Genomic DNA, 27,753 nt, shown 5'->3' on the forward strand with positions numbered 1-27,753 from the left:
AGAAAAGAGAACACATCACTCTCAAAGCAGAAGAAAATTTTAAATTATCCAATAGTAGAAAGGAAATGAAAATAAAGGGAAAAAGTATAGTTAAAAGAAAACACGACAAGTGTTGGCAAACAGTACAGAGGTTCCTCAAAAAATTAAAAACAGAACTACCATATGACCCAGCAATTCAACTTCTGGGTATCTAGCCAAAGAAAACAAAAACACTACCTCAAAAAGATATATGGGCCCCCATGTTCACTGCAGCATTATTTACAATAGCCAAGATATGAAAACAATCTGTTTCCAAAAATGGATGTATATATAAAGAAAACATGGTGTGCATATGTATACAGACAATGGAATATTACTCGGCCATAAAAAAGAATGAAAATTTGCCATTTGTAGTCACATGGTTGGACGTTGAAGGCATTATGCTAAGTGAAATAAGTCAGGCAGAGAAAGGCAGATACTGTATGATCTCACTTACATGTGGAATCTAAAAAACAAAAACAAAACCAAGACCATAGATACAGAGAACAGACTGATGTTTGCCAGAGGGAGGCGGTGGAGGGTGAGTAAAATGGTAAAGCAGGACAAAAAGTACAAGCTTCCAATTGTAAGATAAATGAGTCCTGGGAATGCAACGTATGACACAGTGACTATGACTACAGTTCATAATACACTATTGCATATGTGAAGGTTGCCAAGAGAGTAGATCTTAAAAGTTCTCATCACAAGAAAAAAATTTTGTAATTATGTGTGGTGACAAATGTTAACTAGACTTACTGTGGTGATCATTTCACAATATATACAAATATTGAATCATTAGTTGTACACCTGAAATCTAATATAATGTTGTATGTCAATTACATCTCAATTAAAAGAAATCTATATCAGAAGAAAAGCTTTTAAAAATTCTTAGGGGGCTATAAACTGGGGGAAAAAACTATTAATTAAGCTAAAAGGAAATCACAACAAAAATTTGAAACACTCATAATATAAAATCAATGACACAAAGGTATGGCATTAATTATAGAAGTAAGCTTACTTTTAACCATGCTCATCAGAAAATAATCTAGGTTGGAGACAAAGGAGCTAACCACTGATATCAATAATGATGGTGGGAGGGGAGTAAACCCAAAGAAGAAAGAAGCAAGGAAATTATAGTCCAAAGAAGAAAGAAGCAAGGCAATTATAATCCAAAGAAAAAGTATATGTACTAAGAACCAACAGGAAAAAAAATCAATGCAGTACATTAAAGACTGAGAAAAATTTAAGATTTCTCACTGTTACTAACATCTAATCATGAAGGGCCCTGAATGCCATGGTAAGGAATTGAACCTATGCACCCATTAAAGAACACTCAGCAAGAGAATGACATAATCTGATTTGAGGATAAGAAAGTTCACTCTTGTGGCACTGCAGAAGATGGATTAGAATAGGGACGATGAATGACATGGCAACCACAGGGCAGGTTATTTGAACCATCAAGGTGAGAAAAATGAGATCCTGAGTAAAGCAACAAAGCTGCTAACAAGTCTCAAGGATTTAATAGATATCAGGAGGTGGAACTGAAAGGATTTGCTAATATTCTTGACATCCTGATCTGGGGAGTAGGTGAAGAAGACCAATCACGTCTAACTGAATTTTCAGTTTAGACAGTTTTAGTTTGAATGAACTGATGCCATATATAGATATTACAGAACATAGAAAAGGAAGTCCCAGAGAAAAACAGGTTTCTTTTGGGAAATGTTGAAAGTGAACTATTTCTGTAACATAAAAATGGGATGTATAATAATCATTTGGAAATACAGATTTAGTGCTTAGAGCAATTGGGTCCAAAAATATATGCTTGGAAATCATTACTGATAGGCAATAACTGAAGCCACTGGAGTGCTGAAGAGGAAGAAAGTGAGGAGGCCAAATACAGAAGTCTACTGCTGGCAGCCCTTCAGGAAAAAGAAGAAAGGGATGGAACAGTTAGACAGGTAGGGGAAAAAAATGGTAGGCAGAATTCAAGGTAGTAGGCGGTTGGTTTTAAATGTTGCAAAGAAAGACTGAAAAGTACCTCTGAAAAGTACCTATTTGATTTGAATATTAAGAAACTCCTGTTGGCTTCCCTGGTGGCACAGTGGTTAAGAATTCGCCTGCCAATGCAGGGGACACGGGTTCAATCCTGGCCCAGGAAGATCCCACGTGCGGAGCAACTAAGCCCGTGTGCCGCAACTGCTGAGCCTGTGCTCTAGAGCCCGTGAGCCACAACTATTGAGCCCACGTACTACAACTACTGAAGCCCAAGCGCCTAGAGCCAGTGCTGTGCAATGAGAAGCCGCCGCAACGAGAAGCCCACGCCTCGCACCAAGAGCAGCCCCCGCTCACCGCAACCAGAGAAAGCCTGTGCGCAACAATGAAGCCCCAACACAGCCAATAAATAAATAAATAACTTTATTAAAAAAGAAAGAAAGAAACTCCTGCTAATCTTAAAGAGAGCAGATTCACTTGAATAGTGTTGGCAGAAACTACATTACATTGGGCTGAGAGAGAAATGGGAAGTGAAGAAAAGGTGATTAGTGGCACCTAAATTGTTCAAGAAGCTCCAGGTGTGAGGGAAAAGTGTTACAAAGGCCTGTATTTAGAGAGGATTTTTAAAGGAGAAGATTTGAGCCTATTTATAAGCAGATGGGGTGGAGCCAGTGAACAGCAAGGGAAAATAAGCAGAAGGGTGAGAATCAAGAGCCTTGAGGACGGGGCTTCCTAGGTGGCGCAGTGGTTAAGAATCCGCCTGCCAATGCAGAGGTCTATGGGTTCGATCCCAGCTCCAGGAAGATCCCATATGCCACGGAGCAACGAAGCCCGTGTGCCAAAAAAAAAAGATCCCTGAGGACAGGGACACAGGCATGAGCGGGAGCACAGCCCTCCCCCTGAGAACAGGGATCTCTGTCGTGGTCACTGACGAATCCTGCACACCTCTGACACACCGAGCATGCAGTGGACACCCCAAAAGTGTTCATGGGATGAATGCTACTTAAGAGAAACAGATGGGGCAGTGCTGCTGGGAGAGTGTGAGAGATGCTCAGTGAATGAGTCCAGCACGTGCGCTCTATGTTTCTATAAAGCAGGAGCCATGATCAGCTGACAGAAAGCAGGACGAAGACAGGAAAAGAGTGAAGATTTGAGAGAGTCGCTGTAGAAAATGTGTCTGATGAACGACAGCCAGTTTTGCTGGGGGATCCGCCATAAAGCAAATGGCAGACTTTCGCAGGGGCACCAAGCCACCTAGTGGTTTCTCCAAGAGGACGGAGTGGGCTGCCTGCAGAAGTGGGTGACTGGATGGGTTCAGAGGTGGAAACTCAGCAACTGTGCCATGTGTGCGAAAATGAGGCACACAGCTTCCACCACTTCTACTGTGGATACTTACGAGCACTTTTTGAAAAAGGGGGCAGGCTGTACTCAAAACTTACAGAACAGGAACTCAAACATTTACAGAATAAATGAAATTTCCTCAGAATTTTGTCTTGAGATGAATACACTTTATGAAACACAATTTCTTCTTTTGTATTGACGCCTGGCTTGATTTGGCAGAGATACCACTTAGCCAATTAAAAACAAAAAGAAGAATGTCTTTATGTAATAAAAATATGATGAAGGTCCAATCGATGATCAATGAGTTTGGAAAGATTAAAATACTACTTGGATTTTCTTTATACCCTAAAAAAAGAACAAACTTACCACACGCTGAGCTGCTATCAATGCTGCTAACGTACTTCGCCCTGGTGCTCCCGGGGCACAGAAGGAAACTTGAACTTTGCTTCCCTTGATGGTCATACCATCAGCTGCTTGTTGAACCTCTTCGGCATGCTCTGCAGTGCTATACTCAACCACCGCAAAGCCACCAACATAACTACCTTCATCCTGTGCAAGCTGATGTGATACATTTATTACAAAGGGAATTCTAATATTTAGTTAGAAATATTTACTTACAAATAGATCATCTACAAATTCAAGGACAAATGTCTCAGAGCATGATACTGGTGAAAATAATGTATTCTTCCTTTCTGAAAATAAAAGTTTACTACTTGGGTAGATGCAGTCCTTCTAGAAGATGGGAAGATAAGATTCTGTCATGTTTCTTTTCACTTCTTTGAATCTGATTTATTTTATAAGTCAATGTTCAAATGATAATAGTCCCTAGATATTAAGATATATATATATAACTGATAATTTATAGATAAATATGGGGACACAATAATTAAAACTTTCTTTAAAATGAATTCACCAGATACACAGATGATGAAACATGCTGAACGATTATTTGATCATATATCTATGTAAAAATAACATTTGCATTATCAAGAGAAGAAAGATAGAAGGAACCATATTCAACTTTTACTTCAATATTTTAGACAGATCCCAGGAATTTGGTCAAGTGTACCAAAGCAAACCTTATTTAGGAAACTTGTGCCCCAGGTTGGTTTAAAATACCATATGCAGGACACAACCTTTTCTCTGAATGTGCCCTAAATAAACTCCTGCAATGCAGAACTCAATTTATTTCCAGTCACCCATCTGTAAGAGTATAAAAGAAGATACTAAAGTCCTGGATCTGTAAAGACTGGTACAAAGAGCAAAAGTAAGAACAAAATAAAACACTGAAAAGTTTCTAAGGGCTGAACATGTCAATCATCTTAAACACACTCATGCTATAAAGTGATACATGTGATAAAATCCAGCTTGGTATATCTTTGAGAAGACACATCTACAACACTTCTATTTGAATTTGGCATTTCATAAATTGATATTACAATTAAATCATTTTTTAGTCCCTTTTAGTTTCCTTTCTCTTATTTTTGAAGCTTTTTTGTGTAGTAGACTGAATTTCTACTTTTTTCTTCACATTCTTCCTTCCTTTTAAAACTGTCCTCAAATGCTTTTTCCTCCATAAAACTTCTTCCATTCACATGGGAGAAAGGAAAAATATCTTCTTCTTCTAAATATTCCTCTTACAATCTCATTCCTTTTATCCAAACCAAATCTTAAAATCAGATTTCTAAAAGCCATTAGTCCCTCTGGTCCCTTCTGACCACAGGGTAAGAAGACTGTGCCTTGCATATAGTCTGTGTCAACCTACCAAGCGAGAGAGCCTGAGTTTAACAGATCTACTGATAAAGGCACTGTAAAATGGCTTTACTAATCTTTTGAAAACAACTAAAATAGTTTTATTATTCCTGGCTCATTATAACCTTCACACCAAATAAATTATACTGTCATTTTAAGTCTTTCAAAGGACAAAATCATTTTAATTCCACAGCATCAGTAGTTTTAAAGAGGAATATTTCCATTCAATATGCGAGCCATTCAAATATGTAATGGCCTGACTTGTGATCTAGTTAATTTTCTATGATTTTGAAATATTTTCACAGAAGCTAAATGATCACTCACAATTATTGTAATTTCTTTTTTTTTCTTACCAAATGTAAAGCTAGACTAGATAACCTCTCAGGTCCCTTCCAACTCTGAGATTCATAGTTCAAATCCAATTTGTGACAGTGTTTCCCCTCACATTTGCTTCGAAGACCTCAACTAAAGCTACAAAGAATTATTCTTGGCCACAGGATATCATTATATAATTCTTAGTATTCAAGAACAACATATCAGTCAGACAATCAAATTTCAATAACTTGGCAAAGATCTGATAAAAGATTTGTAACAAAATACTCTTTTTTGAAGCTCCTTGTATGGTTTCTTTGATGCTTATTATATTGGGATTGGTGGGGTGGAAATATAAGAAAAAGTAAGATAGTAGCATTAATTTTAAGTAGATAAAAATAAACTATTCAAATTTCAAAATTTCTACTGCAGTAGTAGAGATTCAACACATATGATTACAGAAAAATAAGGGCAGAGGGAAGGAAAGACAGAAGGTAAGAAGAGAAGGAGCATAGGAGGAGAGAAGAAAGAGAAAGAAGAAATGAAGGGAAGCAAAAGAGAAAGAGTTTATCAGGTGCTATAAAAAAAATCTGTAAAGGAAGGAGCTATATACAGTATGTATTTTTGTCTATTTAGTAGAATATATTTAATTTTGCTCCGATAAAGTGCTTGAAAATTCTTACCAGTGTTGTCAGCTTGCAGGATCTTCTCTAAATGTCTCACTTACCATGATCCCCATTAAGATAGAATAATGAATTCTTTTTATACTTCATAATACTTTTCTATTTTCCACTGTATCACTCTTCATACAGGATTTACAATTATTTGCTTACTTCTCAAGTCTCTTCTACAAAATTGTGAGGTATTGAGAGCATCTTTCTATTCTCTATATTTCTGACGTTTAGCAATATAGTGTCTGGCACTGAGAGGGTGATAAATAAAATGTGGGTGGATGAAGGGATCAATGCATGAATGGTTCAAGAAAGGATGGAATGAGAAGGTGGATGCGTAAGTGATGGGTTTGCTAAGACATACTTAATTATATAAAGACAATACAGTTTGGCCCATCAACAAAAGGAAATGATTTAAAATTTACTGTCATATTCAAGTGTTCATTACAGACTAGAGTAGAATTAGATGATCCGTTTTGATATTTACACAGGTATAATAAATAAGCAAGTGCATGCAGATATGTACACAGATATTTTTAAATATTTCAAATGATGCCTTAAAAATACATACCTGGCAAAACACAGGTTTATGGATATTGGAAAAAAATTGCAACAGCTCCTCTGAATCCTTGTAGTCACTAGGGAGTTTATCTATACAAAGGCACTTAGAATGAATGAGCTCTGCAGCCAATAGATTAACATCCATCCACTGTGCAAAGAGAGCTGATGATCCCAACTGTTTACCCAATAGCTCCAATCTAGCCTTTGCAGCAAAGTCCTTTTTCATGTATTCCACAAATCCATAGCCTTTGGAATGGCCAGTAACTTCACTGTAGACTAGAAAACATCTCTCGACGTTTCCATAAGAACGAACAAGTTCTTCAAACTCTTCTAACGTAAAAGAAGTGGGCAAGTTGGTAATACATAGCAAAGCATCTGTTGGCTGCAGCTGGACTATTAAGTCTTTTCCTCGAAAAGAATATTGATGAAACATCTGAATTGCATTCTGGGCTTGCTCTCCATTCAATAAGGTAACAAACGCTGGAAGAAGATAAAATGAGAGTTTTCTAAGCCAGTGTTTTCAAGCTTTTCTGATCATGACCCACAGTAAAGAAGTACATTTTATACCTATGCCTCAGTACACAGGTACATATATATATTTCTGAAACAAAAGGATCAGGAGGTAATGCTTCTGTCACGTGCAATGTGCTCTGAATTCATTCATTCATTCATTCATTCATTCACTTTGGCTGCGCAGGGTCTTAGCTGTAGCATGTGGGCTCTTAGTTGTGCATTTCCCAACCAGGGATCGAATCCCGGCCCCCTGCATTGGCAGTTCGGAGTCTTACCCACTGGACTACCAGGGAAGTCCCTGATTGTTTTTAAATGCTGACACCCCCTTCTTAACTAATTTCACAACCACTAACTCAAATAAAAATTATACAAAGTATATTAGGAGCTCCACTATAAGATACCACAATATTCTGTGGGGCGGTAATCTTTTCAAACAACATACAGATTGATATTTTTCCTCAATAACGTGATGCAAAATTTTATGAACTTTTCTTTCTTCTCAGAGAGTTCTAAAAGACCTTATTTGATAATAAGAACCTAAAAAAACAAAGTCATAGCAAAAAAGACACCAAAATGCCCAGAGGAAGCCAATTCTTTCTCCAATTCATGTATATGTTTCCTTAAAATAAAATTAATAACATTGAAGCAACACACATACACACAATTTGGTATGTTTTTTGGATGAACAATATGGTATGAAAAGATCTCAGGAATATGATAGTGACAAGTAGCCTAACTTCAAATCTTTGTAAAATAAACCAAAAAAAAAAAAAAAAAAAAAAAAACCAATCTGTCCTGTCTACCTAATGAAGCCGTTCCAGCATTAAGCACCAAATACACGACAATTTGTAAAATCTAAAACACAAGACAGGGTTTCCTTGGTGGCGCAGTGTTTAAGAATCCACCTGCCAATGCAGGGGACATGGGTTCGAGCCCTGGTCCGGGAAGATCCCACATGCCGCAAAGCAACTAAGCCTGTGTGCCACAACTACTGAGCCTGTGCTATAGAGCCCGCGACCCACAACTATTGAGCCCAAGTGCTGCAACTACTGAAGCCCGCACACCTAGAGCCCGTGTTCCACAACAAGAGAAGCCATCGCAATGAGAAGCCTGCGCACCACAACAAAGAGTAGCCCCTGCTCACTGCAACTAGTGAAAGCTCTCGTGCAGCAACGAAGACTCAATACAGCCAATAAATAAATAGATAAATTAATTTTAAAAAATTAAAAAAATAAAAGATAAAACGATACAAAGTTCTAAATGAATGAAACACCACAGACATGCGTATCTGATCAGATTTTTGAGCAATATTATAAGAAAAGCTTAAAACCCCAAGTAGAAGAAACAACACAGGGCAAACCACAAACACTCTGCTCTCTCAACCTTCCCTCCGCTCCATGTGAGCATCTAACTTACCCCAATTCAATGATAACAACATGGCAAATACGTACATAGCAAGAGAGAGAGAAGAATTTAAACAGCGTGGACAATCCTGCCTGTCATTTCACTCAGTCTGCTCTTCCCTCAGCTGGTCTTACTGCCCATGCGGCTCTCAGACTGTGAGCATCTCACCACACTGAGTGTGACGCCAACACTTAAAGAAACACATTTTTTCATTTAACATAATCTGCACATACAAGGACACTACTTACAAAGGAACAGCTAACTCTTCCAATACTAGGGGGAAAATGGCTTTGCTGCACTTGAGAGAATCTCTCTTCATTTCCAAGAAACTCTTTGAAAGTACTCAAGTTATTTTGATTCTATGCCTTTCTTCCCTTATGCTGACATAGAATACCATTTAGTGATATTTTACTAAAACAAGCAAACAAGCCAGCAACAATTTGTAAACACTGGTTATGTTCCTATTTCAGCTCATAAGCTCATCAGTTCACATTTGACTTGAAATCTCCAGGTATTTGAAACTGTTAACCATTCCCTTCCTTAACTTCCTTGATAAAGTCTTTCCTGATTTTCTTTATACCTGTTCAAGCACTCCTTCCATCTCCTTTGCAAGACTTCTCTCCACTCACACCTGTAAGGTGGTCATCTTTAAGGTTCCTTCCTGGCAGAGGTGCACACAGTGACAGCCGTGTGACTGTATCCAGCAGCCCTGAGCCATGACTCTCTCCTATGCCCTCTTCCCCTGGGCACTCATGTCCATGCCCATTTATTCAGCCTCATGTGTCAGGTACTGTGCTGGGCACTGGAAAGGAGCTGGTGAACAAAGCAAATAAGAGCCTTTTCAACAAAGACCTCACAATCCAATAGCAGATGATAGAGATCTGACAGAGAGTTACAAGTATGGTGTTATCAAAGACGAAGTATCAGGGGTTATGGAAGCAATTAAACAGAGCAAAATGGCTAGTCTGGGGGCTCACAGAAAGCCTCCTATACCCTGTTAATCCTCAAATCTACATTTCTAGTCCTCAGTTCCATGTATACCCACATGCTGATTTGCACATGACCAAAAATAACTCACGATCTTCATCCTCTCCCTGCCATCCCCCTAAAATCCCAACATTGCTCAGCTTCCTTTATTCTCTGTTTTAGTTGCTGGCATCACACTCACAAATCAGAAACCTGGGAGTTACCCTAGACCCAATCTCCTTTACCTCCCGCACAAAAGGAATCCACAAATTCTACCCTCCAAATAGGTCTTGAATCCATCCTTTTTTCTTCATTCTTCTAGCTTTTCTTCTTTTTAATTTTTTCCACAATGACAATAAAGTGCTCTCTCAATAACAAACGTTTGTGTCTGTTTACTGCCTAAAATGCAGTGGTTTGGTATCACCAGTGAAGCCAGCCTCAGCCCAGTTATCATGCCCTGCCAGGCCCTTTTGATTCGCCGCCAGCCTCATTAACTGCCAGACTTCCCTTCCCCACCACACTTCTCTATTCTCCAACGACACAGTTGTCTGTAGCTCCCTAGATAGCAAGCTGTTTCAAGCATCTATGTGTCACACATGTAATTCCCCTGCCTACAAGATCTCTCCCCGTATCTTCAGCCACTCAAACCACTTTAGCTGGCTTTCAAATCCAGCCCAGGGGTTTACACATCAGGTTCTCCAGGAAGCATTCCCTGACGCTATCTTCCAGTTAGTAAACCATTTCTTGTTTTATTATACCTCTGTATTTTGAACACTGACTAGATTATTGCACATATCATATTGCATTATAATCTATTTGTTTAGACGCCTGCTACCCTATCAACTGTGAGCTCCCTAAATTGCTAATGGCTGTATCTCCATCAGCTACCACAGTGTCAGGCACACAGTAGAGGCTTTGTAAGTGTCACTGGAATGGATGAAGTATACAAGCAAAGATTAACTTGTAAATTTTAAAACTGACAACTTATTTTCTTTCCCTTAGGTATTTGCATTTGCTCAACCCAAATATTTTATGGTAGAATTTAGACAACATAATGAAGCAAATGGAAAAGTCCAGGCAGTAGGGACAAGAGATTATTGATTCTCTTCCATAGCTTCTTCCATTTCTTTTCAAGGCCACAAATTCTCTATTTAAGAAAGTCCATTTTCGGTTTCACACTGACTCTGTGGAAGTGGAAGATGTCACTCTACAGAGAAAAGGCTATAAGGGATTTGGAGAGTAGTTCTGTTTCTATGTTCCTATCAAAATTTTAAAACTTGATAACTGGTCCCAATACTTCCACGAGTAATAATTTTATTTATCCTTTTGCCATTGCTTGCTCTACTAGTTAATTCGTTATTGAACAAATTTGATGGCAAGCATGTGAAAATTTTCTTCCTTAATGTATCCTGTTTTAATACAATTATTTCTTCTTATCTATAACAGAAAGCTCTGGTTTCGAGGCCGTAGTTTATAACCATAACCCTCTTCTATCAATCTGTTTATTATTATGTTTCTTCAAGCACCACCATAGCTACTGAAATTTAAGGCGATGTCATTTAATACAATTACTAAGTTTCTTTGTTGTATTATTCTAATGGGTGATTCAGGCTTTGTAGTTTACATCTTTAACTTATCAGTTACCATCAAGTGATACTGATCTCTTTGTGACTAGTCTAAAGCCTTTACAACAGTATACTTTCATTCCTCCCCTCCCAACCTTTGTATTGTTGTCATGCATTTTATTTCTACATGTGGTATAACCTCCACAGTGTAGTGTTATTATTTTCACTTTAAACAACTGTCTTTCAAAGAGCTCTGAATGTTAATAAATATTAATATTATTAATATTAATATCTGAATATTAATAAAAGTTTTCACACACAGAAAGACAACATCCGATATTCTTCATTTTTTTGTGTAGATCCAGATCTCCATCTAGTATCATTTTCTCCCTGCTTAAAGGACTTCCTTATATACATCTTTTTTTGTTTGTTTTCGTTTTTGTTTTTTTAAAGAACTTTTATTGAGATATAATTGACATACAATAAACCGCATACGTTTAAAGTGTACAGTCTATTTTTTTCTTATTAGTAATGTATATATGGCAATCCCAATCTCCCAGCTCATCCCACCCCAACCACCCCCTCCTCCTGCTGTCCCCCCTTGGTGTCCATATGTTTGTTCTCTACATCTGTGTCTCTATTTCTGCCTTGCAAACCAGTTAATCTGTACCATTTTTCTATATTCCCCATATATGCGTTAATATACAATATTTGTTTTTCTCTTTCTGACTTACTTCACTCTGTATGACAGTCTCTAGGTCCATCCACGTCTCTACAAATAACCCAATTTTGTTCCTTTTTACAGATGAGTAATATTCCATTGTATATATGTACCACATCTTCTTTATCCATTCATCTGTTGATGGACATTTAGGTTGCTTCTATGACCTGGCTATTGTAAACAGTGCTGCACTGAACATTGGGGTGCATGTGTCTCTTTGAATTATGGGTTTTCTCTAGGTATAGGCCCAGTAGTGGGATTGCTGGGTCATTATATACTGCTTATAATGGAGGTCAGATAGCAATTAATTCTTTCAGCTTTTATATGATTGAAAAACCTCTTTCTTCACCCTCATCTTTATTTACCCTCATGGGTACATAATTCTGTGGCATTTTTTTGAGCTATAAATGACACAACATATTAGTTTCAGGTATACAATTAATAACTCAGTATTTATATATAGTGTGAAATAATCACCACAATAAGTCTAGTTAACATCCATTCCATACAGAGTTACAAAAATTTAGGGGGGAGAAATGGGAACTTTTAAGATTTACTGTCTTAACTTTCAAACATGTACTATAGTATTATTAACTATAGTAACCATGCTACACATTACATCCCCATGAGTTAATTATTTTATATGGAAAATTTGTACCTTATGACTCCCTTCACCCATTTCCCCAACCCCTATCCCTAGCCTCTGGCAGCCACCAATCTGTTCCCTGTATCTATGAGCTCATGTTTTTTGTTTTTTTTAGATTTCACCCATAGGTGAGGTCATACGGTATTTGTCTTTCTCTGTCTGACTTATTTCACTTAGCATAATGCTCTCAAGGCCCATTCATCTTGTCACAAGTGGCAAGATTTCACTCTTTTTTTAAGGCTAAATAATATTCCATTGTCCATATACACCACATCTTCCTTATCCATTCACCTACCAGTAATCTCTTAGGTAGTTTCCATGTCTTGACTACAGTAAATAAAACTGCAGTGAGCATGGGGGTGCATATACCTTTTTGAGTTAGTGTTTTCATTTTCTTCAGATCAATAGCCCAAAGTGGAACTGCTAGACAAATGGTAGTTCCATTTTTAATTTTTTGAGGGACCTCCATACATAGTGGTTGCACCAATTTCCATCTCCACCAACGATGCACAAGGGTTTCCTCTTCTCCACATCCTCTCCAACACTAAGTTCTTGTTGTTTTGATAACAGCTATTCTAACAGGTGTGAGGGGATATATCACTGTGGTTTTGACTTGTATTTCCCTGATGATTAGCGATACTGAACACCTCTCCATGTATCTGTTGGCCATCTGTATCCCTAATTTGGAAAAATGTCTATTCAGATCCTCTGCCATGTCTTTAACCAGATTGCTTGTTCTTTTGCTATTGAGTTGTATGAGTTCTTTATATACTACAAATATTAGCCTCTGATCAGATATGATTCGCAAATATTTTCTATTAAGTAGGTTGCCTTTTTATTTTAATAGTTTTCTTTGCTGTGCAGAAGCTTTTTAGTTTGATGTAGTCCCACTTGTACGTTTTTACTCTTGTGCCTCTGCTTTAGTGTCAAATCCAAAAAATCATCACCAAGACTGACATGAAGAAGCTTACTGCCTATATTTTCTTCTAGGAGTTTTATGATTTCAGGCCTTATATTCTAGTCTTTAATCCATTCTGGGTTAATTCTTGTATATGGTGTAAGACAGTGGTCCAATTTCATTCCTTCGCCTGTGACGGTCCAGTTTTCCCAGTACCATTTATTGAAGAGACTGTTCTTTCCCCACTGTACATTCTTGGCTCCTTTGTCCTAAATTAATTGACCATATATATGGAGGTTTATTTCTGGGCTCTCTATTCTGTCCCATTGATCGATGTGTCTGTTTTTATGCCAATATCATACTGATTTCTATAGCTTTGTAATATAGTCTGAAATCAGGGAGTGGGATACCCCTAGCTTCGTTCTTCTTTCTCAGGACTGCTTGGGTTATTCAGAGTATTTTGTGGTTTAAGACAAATTTAAGGATTATTCTATTTCTGTGGGGAAAAAATGCCAATGGAATGTTTGATAAGGATTGCACTGAATCTATAGATTGCTTTCAGTAATGTGGGCATTTTAACAATATTAATTCTTCCAACCCATGACCATGGAATACCTTCCGTTTATTTGTGTCTTTTTTTTTTTTGCTGTGTTGGGTCTTCATTGCTGCACACGGGCTCTCTCTAGCTGTGGTGAGCAGGGGCTGCTCTTTGTTGTGGTGCACAGGCTCCTCATTCCCATGGCTTCTCTTGTTGTAGAGCACGGGCTCTAGGCACATGGGCTTCAGTAGTTGCAGCACACAGGCTCAACAGTTGTGGCTCATTTTTTTTTTTTCTTTTTAAGATTTTCTTTTTATCACTAGTCGCAAGCAGTTTGATTACAAATGTACCTTACTATAGTTTTCTTCTTTTTTCATGTTTTTGTACTTGAGGTTGGTTAAGCTTTGGGGATCTCTGGGCTTAGAGTTTTCATCAAATTTGGAAAAATTTCAGCTATTAATTCTTTAAATGTTTTTTCTGTACTACTTGCTCTCTCTTACAGAGACTCCATTACTCCAACATTAAGACTCCTGAAGTTGGCCCAGAGTTCACTGACACTCTGTTCATATTTTATAGTCTTTTTTTTCCTATTTCATTTTGGTTGTTTCTATGTATTCACCTTCACTGTTCCTCTGTAATGTCTACTCTGCTGTTAATCCCATCCACCCATCCCATTTTTCATCCCAGACATTGCAGTTTTCACCTCTGAAAGTGTGAATTAAGTATATTTTAATATCTTCCATCCTCTACTTAATATGTTCAATTATTACTATAAATTCTTGTACATATGAAACACAGTTGTAAAAACTGTTTTAATGTCCATTTTCATTAATTCACCTGCTTTAATTCCAGGTCAGTTTTGATTGATTTTTCTCCTCATTTTGGGTTGTATTTTCCTGATTCTTTGCCATATCTGATAATTTTTAACTGGATACCAGACACTGTAAATTTTTACCCTGCTGGGTACTGGATGCTTTTGTATTCATATAAATATTCTTGAGTATTCTTCTAGGTTGTGGTTAAGTTAACAGGAATGAGCTTGATCTTTTCTGGTCTCGCTTTAAAATTTTTAGCATCGTTAGCCTACAGTTAATTTTCTCCACTCTTGAGTCAAAACACTCCTCAATACTCCTTCTGATCAACCATGAATTACGATGTCTACCATCCTAGCTAATAGGAATAGCACCATTCCTGGCTGTAAAGCCTTTGTCAATATTTATAACATTTAAGTTGTACATAACCTACAAACCCAGGAATTCACTTGTGGAGAAACAGTTGCAACGTATATTAGAAGACAAGTAAAAGCATATTCATTGCATCATTATTTGAAGTGCTGGAAAAATTAGAGCTTCCTAAATACCCATCAGTAATGAATAGATTTATCAATGGTAATAAATTCATAGGACAGAATAATAGGTAGTAGTTTAAATCAATGAACTAGAGCTATATGTATCAATGTGGAAAGATCCAAAAAAAACAAAGTAGAGGTTAAAAAAAAAAGCAAGATGTTAAATGAAAAATACAGTAGAATACCATTTACGTTAACTTTCTTTTCTTGTGATGAAAGTCACATTTTATTTTTTAATTATTTTACCTTATTTTTTAAAATTTTTTATTTTATATTGCAGTATAGTTGATTAACAATGTTGTGTTAGTTACAGGGGTACAGCAAAGTGATTCAGTTATACATATACATGTATCTACTTTTTTTCAAATTATTTTCCCATTTAGGTTATTAAAGAATATTGAACAGAGTTCTCTGTGTTTATAGTAGGTCCTTGTTTGTTATCTATTTTAAATATAGCAGTGTGTATATGTCAATCCCAAACTCCCAATCTATCCCCCTCCTCCCACCTTTCCCCCGGTAACCATAAGTTCATTCTCTAAGTCTGTGACTCTTATTCTCTTTTGTAAATAAGTTCATTTCTATCATTTTTTTTAAGATTCTGCATATAAGCAATATCATATGATATTTGACTTTCTCTTAGTTCACTTAGTTTGATAATCTCCAGGTTTATCCATATTGCTGCAAATGGAATTATTTCATTCTCTTTAATGTTCTGAGTAATATTCCATTGTACATGTGTGGCACAGATGTATGTTAAGTTTTTAAGAACACCAAGTCCAACACTGTTAACTTTACATACAATAAAATTTCAGGCATGAGCTGGGATGCTTTGGCAGGAAACAGCTTCACAATTTCAATGGCTTAACAAAACAAAAGGGTTTTTTCCTTGTTGTTCTTCATGCTGCATATCACACACTGAAAGGAAGGAAGGAAGGAGGCTTTGCTCACTATAGTCAAACTGGAACTATGTTTAAAGAGGTTCTCCAACCTTCCTCAATCACTTTAGCAAGTGGAGAGGTGAGAAGTAAATCACATGCTAGCTCTGAAATCCTCCCCCTGGAGGGGATACATGTCATTTCCACTGCACTTCATTCACTGAAAAGCAAATCACATGTCCATCGGTAACTTCAAAGAGGGACAGCGAAGCACTATCTTACCTCATGACCAGAAGAAAAAGAAAAAGAATCTGTGAACAGCTCTAATGACTACCAAAATATAATGGCACAGATTGGAAAGTGTGCACCAAATTCATAAGTGCTTGCCCTTGGGTAAGGAGGGAGGGAATGGAATCAAAGAGGGGTAGGAACTTGATTTCACCTTTAACTGTAATGATTTTTAAAATTTTTTTATAAGTCAGAAAAAATAAATGCAGAATTCCTGACCATACTGTCAGAGGAATTCATTCAATAGTACTACGTTAGGGCTCTAGCATCTATATAATATTTTTAAAGATAAAAAATACTTTTAAAAAAGTTCTTAAAATGAAGTATAATCAACATATAACATTATATTAGTTTCAAGTGTACAACAGTGATTTGATATTTGTATATATTGTGAAATAATCGCCACAATAATTCTAGTTAACATCTGCTACCATACATACTTAAAACATTTTCTTGGATGACAACTGTTAAGATCTACTCTCTCAGCAAGTTTCAAATATGCAACACAGTATTATTAACTATAGGCATCATGCTTATACATTACATCCCCAGTACTTATTTATTTTATAACTGCAAGTTTGTACCTTTTGACCCCCTTCACCCACTTCATTTACCCCTTACAAAAAACATTTTAAAAACATAAAATATTTCAATAAAACATTTGCTAATTTGGGAGTCCGTATATATATAGTGGTTATATCATCCTCCATACATTTCTTATTTTTTATCATATAAAAAGAGATGTTTTTAAACATTTACATATCATATGGACACAAAGAAAATAATCTAGTTTAGGCTTTTAATCTCACAGATATAAAACTAATGTGCAGAAAAATCAAATGATTTTCCCAATTTGTATAACTAAAGGTCAAATCACATAATCTGTTCACTAAGTCCAGTAATATATTATTAAAACTGAAGGATACTAAGCATATAAAAAACACTCATTAAAATTTTATAACATATAACATTAGCACATTCATTATAAAAATTCACAAAGCTCTAGTAATATTATATTTACTGATTTTTTAAAAAACCAATGCAAATTCAATTTTTTGCCTAATTTTTTACTGAGGTATAGTTGATTTACAATATTATATTACTTTCAGGTGTACATCATGGTGATTCAAATGTTTATAGATGATACTCCGTTTCAACTATTATAAAATATTGGCTACCTTCCCTGCACTGTACAATAAATCCTTGCAGCTTATTTGTTTTTTATTTTAAAATGTTTATTTCATACTACAGTATAGCTGATGAATAATATTGTGTTAGTTTAGGATGTACAGCAAAGTGATTTAGTTATACATATATTGATAGATGTATCTACTCTTTTTCAAATTCCTCTCCCATTTAGGTTATTACAGAATATTGAGCAGAGTTCCCTGTGCTATACAGTAGGTCCTTGTTGGTTATCTGTTTTAAATATAGCAGTGTGTACATGTCAATCCCAAACTCCTGATCTATCCTTCCCTCCCATTCTTATCCCCTGGTAACCATAACTTGTCCTCTAAGTCTGTGAGTCTGTTTCTGTTTTGTAAATAAGTTCATTTGTATCATTTTTTTTAGATTGCGAAGCGATATCATATGATACTTGCCTTTCTCTGTCTGACTTACTTTACTTAGTATGATAATCTCCAGGCCCGTCCATGTTGCTGCAAATGGCATTATTTCATTCTTTACAGTGGCTGAGTAATATTCCATTGTATGTATGTATGTATGTATGTGTATACACACACACCCCCCACACCTTCTTTATCCATTCATCTGTTGACGGACATTTAGGTTGCTTCCATGTCTTGGCTATTGTAAACAGCACTGCAATGAACACTGGGGTGGACGAATCCTTTCAAACTATGTTTTTCTCTGGATATATGCCCAGGAATGGGATTCCTCTTAATCCCCTGCCCTTATTTTGCCCTTCCCTGTTTCCCCTCTCCACTAGTAACCACTAGTTGGTTCTCTTCGTCTGTGAGTTTGTTTCTGTTTTGTTATATTCATTTATTTGTTTACTTTTTCAGATTCCACATGTGATAACATACAGTATTTATCTTTCTCTGTCTGACATTTCACTAAGCATAATACACTTCAGATCTATAGATGTTGTTTCAAAAGGCAAAATTTCATTTTTTTTTATATGAGTGGTATTCTGTTGTATATCTATCTATCCATCCACTCATCCCACCTCTTCTTTAGCCATTCATCTGTTGATGGACATTTAGTTTGCTTCCATGTCTTGACTACTGTACACAATGCTGCTATGAACACTGGGGTGCATATATCTTTTTGAATTCGTGTTTTTCACTTTATTTACCCAGGAATGGAGTTGCTGATCATATGGTAGTTCTATTTTTAGTTTTATGAGGAACCCCCATACTGTTTTCCATAGTGGCTACATCAATTTACATTCTCATCAATAGCGTACAAGAGTCCCTTTCTCCACATTCTTGAAAACATTTGTTATTTGTGATGTTTTTGATAATAGTCATAATGACAAGCGTGAGCTGATATTTCATTGTGGTTTTAATTTGTAGTTCTCTGATAATTAGTGATGTGAGCATCTTTTCACATGCCTGTTGACCATCTGTTTGTCTTCCTAGGAAAAATGTCTATTCAGGTCTTCTTATTTTTAATCAGGTTGTTTGGTTTTTTGATATTGAGTTGTAAGAGCTGTTAATATATTTTGGATATTAACCACTTATTGGTCATATCATTTGCAAATATTTTCTCCGATTCAGTACGTTGTCTTTTCATTTTGTCAGTGGTTTCCTCCACTGTGCAAAAGCTTTTAAGCTTAATTACATCCCATTTGTTTATTTTTGCTTTTGTTTCCTTTGCTTTAGGAGGGATAGCCAAAAAAATATTGCTACGATTTATGTCAAAGAGTGTTCTGTCTATGTTTTCTTCTAGGATTTTTATGGTTTCCAGTCTTTCATTTAGGTCTTTAATCCATTTTGAGTTTAATTTTCTATATGCTATGAGAAAATGTTCCAATTTCATTCTTTTATAAGAGCTGTCCAGTTTTCTCAGCATCATTTCTTAAAGCGACTGTCTTTTCCACATTGAATATTCTTGCCTCCTTGTCTTAGATTAATTGACCATAAATGTCTGGATTTATTTCTGGGCTTTCTATTCTGTTCCATTGATCTGTGTGTCTGTTTTTGTGCCAATACCATACTGTTTTGATTACTGTAGCTTTGTGGTACAGTCTGAAGTAGGGGGCATGATACCTCCAGATCTGTTCTCCTTTCTCAAGACTGCCTTGGCTATTTGGGGTCTTTTGAGTTTCCATTCAAATTTTAGAATTATTTATTCTATTTCTATGACTAATGTTATTGGTATTTTGATACAGATGGCACTGAATATGTAGATTGCCTTGGGAGGCACGGTCATTTTAGAAATATTACTTCTTCCAATGTACGAACAGCATATCTTTCCATCTGTTTGTGTCATCTTCAGTTTCTTTCATCAGTGTCTTATAGTTTTCCAAGTACAAAATAAATCTCAGATTTATTCCTAGGTTTGGTTTTTTTTCTTTTCTTTTCTTTTCTTTTTTTTTTTTTTGATTTTATGGTAAGTTGGGTTGCTTTTTTAATTTCTGATAGTTCACTGTTAGTGTATAGAAATGCAGCAGATTTCTGCATATCAATGTTGTATCCTGCAACTGTACAGAATTCATTATGAATTTTTGGTGGCATCTTTAGAGTTTTCTATATACAGTGTTGTGTCATCTGCAAACAGTAAAAGTTTTTCTTCTCCCTTTCCAATCCGGATTTCGTTGATATCTTTTTGTTGTCTGACTGTTGTGGCTAGGACTTCCAATACTATGCTGGATAAAACTGGCGAGACTGGGCATCCTTGTCTTGGTCCTGATCTTAGAGGAAATGCTTTCAGCTTTGCACCACTGAGTATGATATTAGCTATGGGCTTACATGGCCTTTATTATTTTGAGGTTTGTTCTCTCTATACCCACTTTGTTGAGAGTTTTAATCATAAGTGGGTGTTGAATTTTGTCAAAAGTTTTTTCTGCATCTATTGAGACAGTTATGATTTTTATTCTGCAGTTTGTTAATGTGGTTTATCATATTTATTGATTTACAGATATTGAACTATCCTTGCATCCCCAGGATAAACCCTGCTTGATTATGCTGTATGATTCTTTCAACGTACTGTTGATTTTAGCTTACTGATATTTTGTTGAGAATTTTTGCATCTATGTTTATCAGTGATATTGTCCTGTAGTTTTCCTCTTTTGCAGAGTCTTGCTTTTGGTATTAGGGTGATGTTGGCCTTGTAGAATGAGTTCAGAAGTATTCCTTCCTCTGCAGGTTTTTCAAATAGTTTGAGAAGAACTGATGTTAATTCTTCTCTAAATGTTTACTAGAATTCACCTGTGAACCCATCTGGTGCTGGACTTTTGTTTGTTGGGAGTTTTTTGTTACTGACTCAATTTCTTCTTTTTTTAAGAACTTTTATTGAGTTACAGTTAACAGATAATAAACAGCACATATTTAGAGTGTACAATTTTGTATCCCAATCTTCCAATTCAATCCCACCCAACCCTCCCCACTTCCCCCCCCCAACCCTCCCCACTTTCCCCACTTGGTGTCCATGTGTTTGTTCTCTACATCTGTGTCTCTATTTCTGCCTTACATTTCCTCTTTCATAGTTGTTAGCATTTGCCTTATGTATGGAGGTGCTCCTATATTGGGTGCATATATATTTATAATTGTTATCTCCTCTTCTTGGATGGATCCCTTGATCTTTATGTGATGTCCTTTCTTGTCTCTTGTCACATTTTTTATTTTAAAGTCTATTTTATCTGATATGAGTATTGCTACTCCAGCTTTCTTTTGATTTCCATTTACATGGAATATCTTTTTCCATCCCCTCACTTTCAGTCTGTATGTGTCCCTAGGTCTGAAGTGGATCTCTTGGAGACAGCATATATATGGGTCTTGTTTTTGTATCCATTCAGCCAGTCTGTGTCTTTTGGTTGGTGCATTTAGTCCATTTACATTCAAGGTAATTATCGATGTGTATGTTCCTATTACCATTTTCTTAACTGTTTTGTTTGTGTTTTTGTAGGTCCTTTTCTTCTCTTATGTTTCCCGCTTAGAGAAGTTCCTTTAGCATTTGTTGTAGGGCTGGGTTGGTGGTGCTGAATTCTCTTAGCTGTTGCTTGTCTGTAAAGCTTTTGATTTCTCTGTTGAATCTGAATGAGATCCTTGCTGGGTAGAGTATTCTTGGTTGTAGGTTCTTCCCTGTCATCACTTGAAATATATCATGCCACTCCCTTCTGGCTTGCAGAGTTTCAGCTGAGAAATCAACTGTTAACCTGATGGGAGTTCCCTGGTATGTTATTTGTCATTTTTCCCTTGTTGCTTTTAATAACATTTCTCTGTCTTTAATTTTTGTCAATTTGACTACTATATGTCTTGGCATGTTTCTCCTTGGGTTTATCCTGCCTGGGACTCTCTGAGCCTCCTGCACTTGGGTAGCTATTTCCTTTCCCATGTTAGGGAAGTTTTCAACTATAATCTCTTCCAGTATTTTCTAGGGCCCTTTCTCTCTCTTCTCCTTCTGGGACCCCTATAATGTGAATATTGGTGCGTTTAATGTTGTCCCAGAGGTCTCTTAGGCTGTCTTCAGTTCTTTTCATTCTTTTTTCTTTATTCTTTTCCACATCAGTGATTTTCACCATTCTGTCTTCCAGGTCACTTATTCGCCCTTCTGCCTCAGTTAATCTACTATTGGTTCCTTCCAGTGTATTTTTCATTTCCGTTATTGTGTTGCATCTCTGTTTGTTTGCTCTTTAATTCTTCTAGGTCTTTGGTAAACTTTTCGATCTTTGCATCCAGTCTTTTTTCAAAGTCCTGGATCATCTTCACCATCATTATTCTGAATTCTTTTTCTGGAAGGGTGCCTATCTCCTCTTCATTTAGTTGTTTTTCTGGGGTTATATCTTGTCCCTTCATCTGGTACAAAGTCCTCTGCTTTTTCATTTCTCTATCTTTCTGTGGCTGTGGTTTTCAGTTCCACAAGACGAAATACTGCTGATACTGCTTGATACTGCTGTCTGCCCTCTTGTGGAGGAAGCTATCTAGGAGGCTCGTGGGTGCTTCCTGATGGGAGGAACGGATGGTGGGTAGGGCTGGGTGGGTGGAGCTCAGTAAGACTTTAATCTGCTTGTCTGCTAATGGGTGGGGCTGTGTTCACACCTTGTTGGTTGTTTGGCCTGAGGCTACTTAGCACTGGAGCTTACAGGCTCTTTGGTGGGGCTAATGGAGGACTCTGGGAGGGTTCATGCCAATGAGCACTTCCCAGAACCCCTGCTGCCAGTGCCCCCGTCTCCTCGGTGAGCCACAGCTGCCCCCCATCTCTGCAGGCAACCCCCCAACACCAGCAGGTAGGTCTGGTTCAGTCTCCGATGGGGTCACTGCTCCTTCGCCCTGGGTCCTGGTGAGCACACTGTTTTGTGTGACCTCCAAGAATGGAGTCTCTGTTTCCCCCAGTCCTGTGGAGGTCCTGCAATCAAATCCCACTGGCTTTCAAAGTCTGATTCTCTGGGGATTCCTCTTCCCCACTGCTGGACCCCCAGGTTGGGAAGCCTGACGTGGGGCTCAGAACCCTCACTTTAGTGGGTGGACTTCTGCAGTATAACTGTTCTCCATTTTGTAAGTCACCCATCCAGCATTTATGGGATTTGATTTTAATGTGATTGCGCCCCTCCTACCACCTCATTGTGGCTTCTCCTTTGTCTCTGGATGTGGGCTGTCTTTTTTGGTGAGTTCCAGTGTCTTTCTGTCGATGATTGTTCAGCATTTAGTTGTAATTCCGGTGCTCTTGCAAGAGGGATTCTACTGACTCAATTTCAATGCTCTGGTAACTAGTCTGTTCACATTTTCTATTTCTTCCTGGTTCAGACTTGAGAGACTGTACATTTCTAGAAATTTATTCTTTTCTTCTAGGTTGTCCTTTTTATTGGCACATAGTTGTTCTTCGTAATCTCTTATGATTCTTTTGTTATTTCTGTGGTGTTAGTTGTAACTTCTCCTCTGCCATTTCTGATTTTATTGATTTGGGCCTTCTTTTTTTTTCTAGATGAATCCTGCTAAAGTTTTATTGATTTTGTTTATCTTTTCAAAGAAATAGCTCTTAGTTTCATTGATCATTTCTATTGTGTTTCTGGTCTCTACTGTATTTATTTATGATCTTTATGATTTCTTTACTTGTGCTAATTCCAGGTTTTCTTTGTTCTTCTTTCCCTAGTTCATTTAGGTGTAAGGTTAGATTGTTCAAGATTTTTCTTGTTCCCTGAGGTAGGCTTGCATCTCAGCAAACTTTCCTCTTAGAATTGCTTTTGCTGCATCCCATAGACTTGGGATCATCATGTTTTCGTTTTCATTTGTCTTCAGGTATTTTTTGATATCTTCTTTGATTTCTTCAGTGATCCACTGGTTGTTTAATAGCATATCATTTAGCCTCCACGTGTTTGTGTTTTTTGCAATTTTTTTTCTTATACTTGATTTCTATTCTAATGATGTTGTGGCTGGAAAAGATGCTTGATATGATTTCAGTTTTCTTAAATTTACTGAGACTTGTTTTTGGCCTAGCACATGCTCTATCCTGCAGTATGTTCCATATGTATGTGAAAAGCATGTGTATTTTGCTGCTTTTGGATGGAATGTTCTATATATATCAAGTCCATATTGTCTAATGTGTCATTTAAGGCCAGTGCTTCCTTACTGATTTTCTGTCTGGATTATCCGTCCATTTATGTGCGTGAGGTGTTAAATCCCCTAGTACTATTGTGTTACTGTCAATTTCTTCCTTTATGTCTGTTAATATTTGCTTGATCAGTGTTATATTTTCTTCTTGAATTGATCTCTTGATCATTATGTAATGTCCTTCTTTGTGTTGTGTACCAGTCTTTGATTTAAAGTCTATTTTGTCTGATATAAGTATTGCTACTCTGGGCTTTCTTTTACTTCCCATTTACATGGAATACTTTTTTCCATCCTCTCACTTTGTCTGTATGTGTCTTTAGATATGTGGTGAGTCTCTTGTAAGCAGCATATATATGGGTCTTGTTTTTGTATCCACTGAGACATTCTCTGTCTTTCAATTGGAACATATAGTCCATTTAAAGTAATTAATGATAGGTTTGTACTTATTGCCATTTTGTTAATTGTTTGGGGTTGTTTTTGTAGTTATTTTTTGTTCCTTTCTTCTTTTGTTCTCTTCCCTTGTGATTTGATGACTATCTTTAGTATTATGTTTAGGTTCCTTTCTCTTTCTTCTGTGTAAATCTATTACAGAATTTTGATTTGTTGTTACTATGAGGTTTTTATATAAAAATCAATCTATCATTTTAATTTGCTGTTTTCTTAATTTCAAATGCATTTTTAAAATCCTGTATTTTACTTACCTCCCCCTAATTACTGTCTTTGCCATCATATTCTACATCTTTTTGTTTTGTGTATCCCTTAACTACACATTTCAGATATAAATGATTTTACTACTTTTGTCTTTTAACCTTCCTATTAGCTTTGTACATGGTTGATTTATTATGTTTACTGTATATTTGCCTTTACCAATGAGCTTTTCCCTTTTGTAATTTTCATGTTTCTAGTTGTACCTTCTTTTTTGCTTAAAGAAGTCCCATCAACATTTCTTATAAAACTGATTCAGTGCTGCAGAGTTCTTTTAGCTTCTGCTTGTGCATAAAGCTTTCAATTTCTCCATGAAATCTGAATGATAGCCTTGCTAGGTAAAGTATTCTCAGTTGAAGGTTATTCTCTTTTATCACTTAAATATATTCATGCCACTCCTTTCTGGACTGCAGAATTTCTGCTGAAAAGTCAGCTGATAACCTTATTGGAGTTCCCTTGTATGTAACTTTTTGCTTTTTTCCCTTGCTGCTTTTTATATTCTCTTTATTTTTAATTTTTGGCATTTTAATTACAAAGTGCCTTCGCGTGGTCCTCTTTGGGTTAATCCTGTTTGGGACTCTCTGTGCTTTCTGTACCTGAATGTTTGTTTCCTTCCCCAGGTTGGGGAAGTTTTCAGCTTTTATGTCTTCAAATATGCTCTCTGCCCCTTTCCCTCTCTCTCGGATCTTTCTGGGACCGCTATAATGTGCATGTTAGTATGTCAGATGTTGTCTCTGAGGTCTTTTAAACTGTCCTTTCTTTTTATTCTTTTTTCTATTCAGCTGCAGCAGTTTTTCCTACTCTTCCAGCTCACTGATTCATTCCTCTGTATCATTTAATCTACTTTTGATTCCTTCTGGTGTATTTTTCATTTCAGTTATTGTATTCTTCATTTCTGTCTGGTTCTTCTTTATATTTTCTAATTCTTTGTTAAAAACATCTAACTTCTCACTCTGTTTATCCTTTCTTCCCCCGAGTTCTTCTGACCATCTTTACAATCACTATCTTGACTATTTCTCAGGTAGATTGCCTAGCTCCACTTCACTGGAGTTTTATTTTGTTCCTTCATTTGGAACATGCTCTTTTGTCACCTCATTTTGCCTAATTTACTATTCCTTTTTCTAAGTTTCTGGTAGGTTGGTTATACTTCCTGACCTTGGAGAAGTGACTTTTTGTAGGAGATGTCCTATGCATGCCAACAGCACACTCCTTTCTGGTCATAGAGCTATATGCTCTAGGGATGCCCCCTATGTGGGCTGCACAGGTCCTTCCATTGGGTTGCCTACTGTGGAAAGTCCGCTAGGTGTGGCTACCTGGTCTAGTTTGTTGCCAGACCCTGCCTTGTGAGCAGGCTGCTGACGGTTGGTTGGTGGAACCATATCACACGCTGAGGAGCCAGTGCTGGCTTTCTTGCGGGCAGAGATGAGTTCTGGGCGGGGGATGGCTGCAGGACCAGGGTTCCTGATCTAGTTTTAGTCTGCTGGTAGATGAGGCTGCTTCTTGACATGGCTGGCTGTGAGTTATGGGTTTCCCAAAGCTGGTGCTATCCCACTGGGTGGATTCTGAGCTGACTGGCTAAGAAGTCCAAGGTATCTTGGAGATGGTGTTGGCCTGCTAGTGGGCAAGGCTGGGGTGCAGGGTGTCCCAGGGCTAGTGCCAGCTCACTGGTAGGTAAGGCTTAGCCCCAGATTTTCCAGCTGCAGGGCCCTGAGGGTCCCAAAGCTGGTGTCAGCCCACTGGTGGGTGGTGCTAGGTCCTGGGTGCTGAGGGACCCAAGGTGTCGCAGACTTGGTGTTGGCCTGCTGGTGTGCAGGGCCAGGCCTGAAGGGGCCTGGGGCTGGTATCATCCTGCTTTTGTGTTGCTTAGATTCTGACAGGGAGGCTGCAGTGCTGTGGTGGTCCTGAGGCTGGTTTCTGCCCACTGGTGGGCAGGTTTGGGCCCAGGGTTTGGGCCCAGTGGGTAAAGCTGGGTTCTGGGGCTTGTGCTGGCCAACTGGAAGGCAGAGTTGTGTCCTGGGGTCTCTAGCTGCAGGGTCTAGTGGTCCCAGAGTGGGCATCAGACTGCTGGTGGGTGGGGCTGAGGCCCAGGGGGTCCCAGAGCTAGTGAAGGCTCACTGGTGGGTAGAGCCAGCTCCCAGGATCTTTGTCTGGAGGGCTCTGGGTGTCCTTGAGCTGGTTTTAGCCCACTGGTATGCAGGGCCAGTTTCTGACACAGTTGGCTGTGGAGTTCTGGGTATCCTAAAGCTTGTGTTGGCTTCCTGGTAGGTGGGGCTAGATCCTAGGGAAGCTGGCTGAGCAGCCCAAGATGTCTCAGAGCTGGTGTCAGCCTGCTGGTGAGTGGGCTGGGTCCTGCCATGGCAGGCTGTGGAGCTGTGATGGTCTTGGGGTTTGTGTTTGCCCACTGGTGCATACGGCTGGGTCAAGGACGTCCCAGCATTGGTGCCTGCCTACTGGGGTGTGAGGCTGGTTGAGAGGTTAGAGCCAGCTCACTGGTGGGCAGGGCCAGAGCCAGGAGGCTCTTGGGGCTGGTACCTGCCCACTGGTGGCTGGAGCTGGGTCCTGCAGTCTCTGGCTGCAGGGCCCTGGGGGTGTTGGGGCTAGTGCCTGTGCACCGGTATGTGGAACTGGGTCCTGGCCCCTCTGGTGGACAGGGCCAGGTGCCTGGGTGGCTATGGCCTCAGGGGTCTTAAGGCGGCCTGGCCGCTGCTGAGTGGTGCTGTGTCCCCACCCTGTTAGTTGCTTGGCCTGATGCATCCCAGCACTGAGCCGGCAGGGCCAAGTCAGGCCCTAATAACCTAGAGGGAGGATTCCAAAACAGTGCTTCCCAGCACCAGTGTCCATATGGCAGAATGAGCTCCCCAAAATGGCTGCCACCAATATTATATTAATTTATGTGATTAAAATTT

At 38.1% G+C, this 27,753-nt stretch overlaps 1 protein-coding gene across 4 annotated transcripts in view; it reads right to left on the reverse strand.

Annotated features, from left to right (window-relative positions):
* The window catches only part of RAVER2 (ribonucleoprotein, PTB binding 2), a 117,821-nt gene that overhangs the window by 71,336 nt on the left and 18,732 nt on the right, over nucleotides 1-27,753 (reverse strand). For 2 of the 4 annotated variants that reach the window (XM_057717407.1, XM_057717399.1), the window contains exons 1-3: nucleotides 9,145-9,299; nucleotides 6,658-7,127; nucleotides 3,718-3,909 (exon numbers count right to left, since the gene is read on the reverse strand). In XM_057717407.1, coding sequence (XP_057573390.1) covers nucleotides 3,718-3,909; nucleotides 6,658-7,080 — 615 coding nt within the window. In that variant the 5' untranslated portion in view covers nucleotides 7,081-7,127; nucleotides 9,145-9,299. Of the gene's footprint in view, nucleotides 1-3,717; nucleotides 3,910-6,657; nucleotides 7,128-9,144; nucleotides 9,300-27,753 lie in introns of those variants that run through there. The other 2 variants (XM_057717391.1, XM_057717384.1) reach the window with 1 other exon arrangement.

The sequence above is a fragment of the Hippopotamus amphibius genome, chromosome 1 (genome assembly GCF_030028045.1).
Source record: "Hippopotamus amphibius kiboko isolate mHipAmp2 chromosome 1, mHipAmp2.hap2, whole genome shotgun sequence".
Taxonomy (NCBI): domain Eukaryota; kingdom Metazoa; phylum Chordata; class Mammalia; order Artiodactyla; family Hippopotamidae; genus Hippopotamus; species Hippopotamus amphibius.